General features: G+C 30.5%; 1 protein-coding gene across 1 annotated transcript; it reads right to left on the bottom strand.

The window, feature by feature from the left end:
• Positions 1–2,934: 2,934 nt before the first annotated feature.
• Positions 2,935–5,166, bottom strand: LOC126844125 (phosphoglycerate mutase 2-like; the record flags this gene model as incomplete). Its single annotated transcript, XM_050581993.1, is given in 4 exon segments — positions 2,935–3,212; positions 4,178–4,410; positions 4,994–5,051; positions 5,053–5,166. Coding segments are annotated over 4 exon segments (683 nt in total), but the record flags the coding sequence as incomplete, so codon positions are not given.
• Positions 5,167–8,401: the final 3,235 nt, after the last annotated feature.

The raw sequence follows: 8,401 nt of genomic DNA, 5'->3' as shown, positions 1-8,401 counted from the left end.
TATAACTTAAAAGTGGTTCCTTTTGTTCACCGTCTTCGAACACACATAAACACTAATTATTTAAACATTAATAATTACACTAATTATAAGTAATTATATTAAATAACCATAATATTAAATTATAAATAACAATAGGTGATAAAACCGTCAGCCTATTGGCAAGTAATGCAATACAGATCATTAAAAGTGTAATGTACAGGTTGGCAACTTCGCCTGACAGGAATAAAAAATGTCTATGGTATTATCTTGTTGGTTGCAAGAGACCAAAGCTCTGTTATTGGAGAAAAAAAGCCATATAGTGACCTGTGTTTTGTTGTAGCAAATGTGTGCCGGGTTCTGGAATTAAATGAAGGAACTTATATACCAATTAGGCCAAGAAGGAAACTATCGTTAATTGATCCATTCAAGATTTTATGAATAAAAACCACATCTAAGTATGTACGTCTCGAATACAAGGTGTTGACGTGTAACAAATGCCTAAGGGTTCATAGTTGTGGTCAACGACTGTACAACTATTAGGAAGTTTTGAATTAATAAACCTTAGAAATTTATTTAAACACGTTCTATTATATTAATCCAGCATAATTGATACCGATTCCATAAAATTGAACCATATACCATAATTGAGCGAAACAGTGAAAAGTATAGAGTTTTTAATGACAAAACGTTACTAAAACCTAGTGGGTTTCTAATAATAAAACCGAGATACCGTAATGCTTTCTGTAACATGGCTTGAATACGTGTTGAAAAAGAAAGAGAACTTGTTAAAATAATACCGAGGTCTTTGATAGAATCCACTCTAGGTAAACAATAGTTATTATCAGTGTAGTATATATTGATTACAGGTGATTTTTTACGATAACACGAAATAGTGTTGCATTTATTAATATTGACTTGAAGGCCATTATAATGACACCAATCCCGAAAGTTATTGAAATCGTTTTGTAATTTTTGGCTGTCTTCTGAAGAGTTAATAATGTAGTATAGTTTCAGTTCATCTGCAAATAAGCTGAAGTTCGCATATTCAAAAACTAAACTAATATCATTTATGTATAAATTAAATAATAATGGTGAGATGTGACCGCCTTGAGGTACTCTTGAAGGGACCGTATACTCCTTGGAAAATAACCATTAATTTTTACTTTTTGAGTTCTGTTTGAAATATACGATACAAACCAATCTAAAATATGACCACTCACCACCATCAACGCCAACTTTCGGATTAACGCCGTGTGATTGACCGTGTCCAACGCCTTGTTAATATCCGTATAAATCCATAAGTCCTGAAAAGTGCCAGTGGATAATTATAGAGAGAATAGGAAATGTAATGGCAATGTTAAAGCATATCTGCATTGTTTTAAAACAATTTCTGGTATACCATCTGGACCGGGGGAGCAGTTATAACCACATTTTTCTAGAGAAGAGAATACTTCTTGAGTATGAATAACAATTAAATATGTAACAACTAATTATATATGTATTAGTTGTCTCGATATTTTTAACCTAAATTAGGTAAATGATAACAATTTAAATAACTAGGTATGTGGAGTGAATATTTTTGTACCCAAATTTTATATGCCGCGTCTTCGCGGCTCGACATAAAATACTGATGATTTAGAGTAATAAACAGGAAATAATACAGCAATAATATACAAAAGAATATTTGTAAATGTATCTGATATTTATTATTAATTGTTATATATATATATATATTATTCCAATATTATAAAATATTATTCCATAGGTAAATTTTGTATATACAAACGTTCCTTTTTACTTACATAGATCACATTATAAAAGTTAATTCTATCTATGCTATGATTAATACTTTTTTTTTTCGACAGAAAGGATTTAACTACAACAATCCAAGTTACAGATATATATTCAGTTAACAATACAGCTTTTAAATAAATATAAATATACGAAATTAAATTTTCAAACCGGGTTACTAGGTTTTTACCCGATTTTATTATTGTAGCTTTGTTGAAGTACAATTTATGTGTATATTATTCCTCTATCGTTATAACATGTATCAACATTTTGCATAATCTCTAATAGGTTTGTCTAGATAACAGGTACGACGGTCTAAATTAAAATATAATAACTGTTACTGGTTAAGGCGTTTTGAATGTGGCATTTTATCCATTGAAACTTGATTTGGTGTATAATCACAGTACGTAGTATGATCTTGAAAGAAAAGCATCATGTACACAGTACAATTGAAAGTCTGCATATTTCTTAGTAATATAGTTTCAAAAATACAGTATCTTCTTAAAAATGAAAAAAAGGAAAGGTAATAGACTAATAATTAGAAAACAATAATTTCAAAAATATGAATGATACTTAGGACTGATACAGACCAGTGCAGACAAATTAATAACTTATATTAATAAACAAAGTAATATTAATAATTTCAATAGTCAATATTTAAAAAATAATCTTCTTCATCTTTGCCTTGTACTCTCAACTACATGAGGTCAGTCAAATATTTGAAAAACTTTAAAATCAAATAAAAATTTTCCCAACAATTAGATATTTGTGAATACTGCATATCTTTTTAGGAATGAAGTATAATCTATATTCTGTAACAATGAGTAAATTCCCTGGGTAATTTCTACTATTATGAAAAATGAAATAATACACATCAAAAATGGCCAAGTTCTCCAAAAATTACTAATATTACAAGTCAAGAAAAACAAAAATTGTTTAAAAGAAAATTTACAAGTTTAAAACTAATTCACGGATCAGACCGAACCATATAGAAAGTTCAAAACAGAGCAAACAAGCAGGGGACATGTATCCCCATAACTCCCCGACCCAACTATGTTTGTTTTAAATTGCATTATAATAAAACATACCGAAAGACGAACCCATTAAACTCGGCGTGTTATCTATGACATTTATTATATGAGAATATTTAGTCGTTTAACAAACTCGGTACCTTCTAAATGCTTGACGATACTTCGCAACACAGTACCGTGGGCAACGATCAATACCCGTTTTCCCTGTCGCACTGCGGCCTCAATCATCTGCTCCCAAAACGGTATCACTCTCTCCATGGTCTCTTTGAGCGATTCAGTCACAGGGAACTTAACGTTATGCTCGTTGGCGTACTTCTTGAGTTTCGGGTTGTTCATGACCGCATCGTAATACTTGTGTCCAGAATCCATCGCTCGTGGCTTCACATCGAAACTCCGTCTCCATATTTGCACCTGCAATCAAACAATGTGTACAATAGTTCACAAAAATAACTAACTAGGAGATCCCTGGTGTATGGTTGCTCAGTTTTTTTACATCTAGATCGAATTTGGTCATTGCAAATATGAGCAATTATGCTGACTTAAATGCGTGTTAGGATATTGTCACCTAGCTTTTTTAATTTAAAAATAAGCTAGTTGGAAGACGAGTCGTTTGCATTTTTATACTACAACAAGCTGTCCGGACGCGGCGTTGCCTGAGATTTAGTCTGTCAGAGCTGAGTAAAATAACTCCCATTTCCCCATTCCCATCCCCATCCCTCATCTCTAATCTCTAATCTTTTATCAGATAACAGCGTGACAGCGTTTTTGTGACACTTTTTTCGGTTATCATGTCCCAGTCTCGGTCCCAGATCCCGTTTCAACATTTAAAAGCTGGTCCAGAATCGTGAAACATAGAATCGGCCTGTTCCTTAAATCATCACCTACCTCGCTCGAGTACCGTGGCTACCATGGTTACATACCAAGTGTTTATTTTGGGTTAGCAACGGAAAACGTTTCGTATTTAAAGTACAAAGTTCGTGATTGAGGTCACCCTTGGGGATGGATATTTCAAAAATTACTATGCCAGTTAGGTTTGCAGGAGTGTACTCAACAACTTCCCAAAAATTCAAGGCGATCAGGTCAATGGTGTACTAACGCATAAAGGACAAACAGACATTAATTTTTTTATATATATATATATATATATATATATATATATATATATATATATATATATATATATATATTATATACTAAGTTACACGTTACAACCTTTTAACAGGAAATCAAAATGAAAAAGTCCAGATAAACTGATAGTTTCCAAGAACTTCATCTTCGGTTCTCAGTCGGTTCAAAAACAACTGCGCCCTTCTACGGAAAAGGCGGCTTACAAAAGGAATACGTGTAAAAAACATAAACTCAACGGATAGTTTTACCTGTTTTTCCCCGTATATGTCTACCAGATGGCCTTTGACGTATCCGGTCAAAGCGCCATAGTGCCGTTCGCTCGGTCTCCATGTTTCTATTACATGCACATCGGGCTGTCCTAAGTACTTGGCGACCACGTCTAATGTTTGGTGAGCTCTAGTTAACAGAGATGTGAACACGATGTCAAAATAATAGCCCGCAGATTTCATCAAACGACCGCATTCGTGAGCTTCTTCCAACCCTAGAAAATGGAAATTTACAGCTCATTTATATCATCTTGAGTTGACTTGCCTCGTCAAATCACCCAACATAAACATAATACACATCAACCCCATTGTGATTTCGCATCTAATTATAATATTTCACTTGCCTTCCTTTTTTTAACGTGCTCAAACTATCTCAATTTATGTTCTCTTGACTTTCCAGCTATTGGCGTAGCTCCCATATTTCATCTTATAAACAAACAGTTCATCTGACATTCTCTCAACCTGTCTCATTAATTAATACCTAAATTGTTCATTCTTAAAATTATACAATCAAACTAATTTCGTAAAAAAGTCGTTTTTCATATGATAATTATCCCCAACCTTAGAAGCCGCAAGGGGTATGAGTAAAATTTTTGAGGGACGGTAAACTCTGACAAAAAATTATCTTCCCAAAATATCAGACATGTAAATCTCTATAAAAAGATTGACACCCGTTAACAAGATTTGTAATCTGCTACAAAAGTATTAGCAATTTCCTATATTTTTTTTCGGCAAATGCTAAGAAAATATATGCAAAAACTTTTATTATCGTTAGTTTAAATGTTTGTGTTTTATTACCTCGTTCGGACAACTCCGAATCGTACCATCCACAGAAGACGTTTTTTTCAGACTACTGGCGATGAGCCAGTAGTCTGAAAATGTCTTACCATTACTATAGTTTTCCGTCCCTTCATTTCTGAATTTTGAAATTTCTTACATATTTTAGATTGAAATGCAGCATATTTTACCATAACAGTTGCCAAAATGTATTCAAATAAATTCGCGTAATCAATGTAAAAAAAATGTTATAATATTGACAATTTTCACTAGTGCATTAGTGTTAAATGTCTGATTACTGATTATAGTGCTTACTTTTTACTCATATAGTGTCTAAATAATAATGATATACATTGTTATTGTAAGCGTACAGAAAATACTAAACAAAAGCCACTTAACAATTTCCTAATAACAATATGATTCATTCTCATTACATTATTTTGGCATTATGTCTCTTAACTGTACAAAACGGCTATTTGTTTACACGATTTTATACGTATAATTAATGTCGTGGTATGCTCGCAAGGTTTATTATCGTCAATATTTTTGGTACCATTGTTCAATTGTGCAAATAAAATAAAATTAAACAAAGTAATAAGTGACGAAAAAGCATAGCACTTAGAAGTTAAGGCAACCATCCTAACAAAAAAAAATATTTTTATAAGTTTATAAGAAGAATTATTAAATATTAAAAATATAATGACGACAGTGCACATTAGGTAACTACTAACATGACTGCCTATACTATACCTGTACGCTTTTTATCGCCAACTATTCAACAAATTAAAAATATCAAATTACTGTTTGCTAACTTGAAACTGACATAATATTATTTATAAGAATAACAATTAAATGAATTTAAATAGGAATCATGTTTTTTACGATTTTTTAGTACTTTAGAGCAGCTTTTACATAAAAAAACTATGTAAAAAGAAATATGTGGAATTCCATTTAACTAAATTTATTATGAAAAAGTTTATAGAATATATATGAAAAAAATATTTTTCGTTCGACTGTCTCGGAGGAAGATTTTTTTTTTATTTATTAATTGCTTTTGTAATTACACATTATAACACTCAGAGAAAGATAAAGAATGATTTCTATCCTTTAACACTATACAGGTTGATTATTTTATCATGATCACAATATATATCATAGAGTTTAATAAGAAATGATTTTTTTTTTTATAATGCTTTTATACAATAGGGAGATAGAAGGTAGAAGATAGGATGTGAGTGATAGGGGGTGAAAGTTAGGGGTAGGATATAGGGGATGGGAGATAGGGGTGAGTTATAGGGGGTAGGAGATAGGGGTGGGAGATAGGGGGTTGGGGTAGGAATTAGCTCTGGCACATAACCGAAAAAAGTGTTACACTGTTATTTGATAAGAAATATGTCGTACGTTCAACGTTCAAATTAGAGCTAAATGATAAATTCAAAATAGTTTAAGTGCCCAAATTTTCTATGAATTGTTTTAAGCCAGATATTAAAAATTACAATATTAGTCAGAAACATGATGTTTTAATATACTAGCCACCTTAGATACTAGCTTGTTACTGCTTCTTTATATACTATATGATTATTTATAATTCCACCACTACTCTAAATTTATCTCGGTATTTCAACGAGACATGTAAATGCTCTTTCGCAGTGGCAGACTCGGCTAAAAACTTTTCACAATTGATATTACCCCCCCTCAACAAGTTTTTTTTTAATAGACATTTTCGAATTCTAAATGGTAACACGTACATTTCATTATCAATTTAAATTGAGAAATTAAAAAAAACACATATGCCTGAAAAAATATTCAAACGTTGCATGACATTTTTGTCCAATATTTCAAATATTCCTGATTATTTTCGATAACAATAAGTCAAATTGTTCAATATATTTTTTTACCCAATAAATATGGAGATAAGTTAGTCACTAAAAAATACAAAATTGATCTATCTAAAACTGTGGTTAATATAATGTCATTACAATACATTACTAGTTATACTGAGTTATTCAAAATTTGGTGCCGATAAAAGAAAGCTTATTAGAGGGCTTAATATGATTCTATTTGAATGAATTTAATAAAAAGTTGTTCCTGTAAACATTTAGTAGGGCAACTCTAATTTAGTTGTTCCACCTGGATATTTGTATGTCTCTATAGTAAACATAGTTAAAGTGGACTAACTGTAAAGTTTTTATTTGTAGGAAGGTGGTATACATATTAATAGCAAAGATATATCAAATAGGTGTGCGTTAAGATATGATATTTTATTCTATAATAATCTAATTTTTAGATTGCTTTTTTAAAATCATTCCCAATTTTTAAATACGGAATCTTATGAGTCAAAAAAATATTCATTTGAATATCTTATACATTATGTAAAAACGTTATTCAAACCATATAGAAACGGTGTTATTAAAGTATGACGCAAATGGCAATGTTTTTTCGAAAAAAACACAACCTACATTATTTAAAAAAAAAAAACACATGTACCGGATAAAAAATTCAAACGTTGCATGAAATGTTTGTCTATTATTTAAAATATTACTTATAGTTTTCGATAACAACAAGTCAAACTGTTAAATATATTGTTTGACCTAATAATTAAGGAAATAAGTTACCCTCTAAAAAATACAAAGTTGGTCCAGCTAAAGCTGAGGTTAATATTTGGGCACAATACAATGCTAGTTAGACTGAGTTATTCAAAATTTGGTCCCGATAAAAGAAGGCTTATTATAGGAGCTTAATACGATTCTATTTAAAAGAACTAAATAAAAAGTTGTTCCAGTAAACATTTAGTTGGGCCAATTTTTTATTAAGATGTTCCACCTGGATATTTTTGTGTCTCTATAGTAAACATAGTTAAAGTGGGACCAACTGTAAAGTTTTTATGTGTAGGAGGGTGGTATAAATTTTAATAGTTAAGATATGTCAAATATGCGTTAGGATATGAAACTTTTTTTCTAAAAAAATTCTGTTTTTTAGATTAATTTTTTAAGATCATTTACAATTTTTTAATTTAGAATTATAAGAGTCAAAAAAATATTCAATTGGATAAAATATACTTTATTTATTAACCGTTATTCAAACTAAATAGAAACGGTTTTTTTAAAGTATGACTCAAATGGTAATGATATTTCGAAAATAACATACCGTACATTTTTCTAAAAAACACATGTGCCGGATAAAACATTCAAACATTGCATGAAATTTTTGTCTAATATTTTAAATATTCTTTATATTTTTCGATAACAATAAGTAAAAATGTTAATTTTTATTATTATTATTAATGTTAGTTATTAAAAATTGGGTCTAAATTAAAGTACGTTTTTTAGAGGGGTTCAATAAATTTCTTGTCTAAAGAACTAAATAAAAAGTTGTAAATAATTGTAAAAAACACATGTGCCGGAAAAATTATTCACACGTTGCATGCAA

This window comes from Adelges cooleyi, unplaced genomic scaffold (genome assembly GCF_023614345.1).
Source record: "Adelges cooleyi isolate 19-005CV unplaced genomic scaffold, UGA_ACOO_1.1 ACOO_flye_CR_arks_rails_tigmint_CR_PRNA_643, whole genome shotgun sequence".
Lineage (NCBI taxonomy): Eukaryota > Metazoa > Arthropoda > Insecta > Hemiptera > Adelgidae > Adelges > Adelges cooleyi.
The sequence above is the reverse complement of the archived record's forward strand: the minus strand, read 5'-3'. Positions and strand labels throughout refer to the sequence as shown.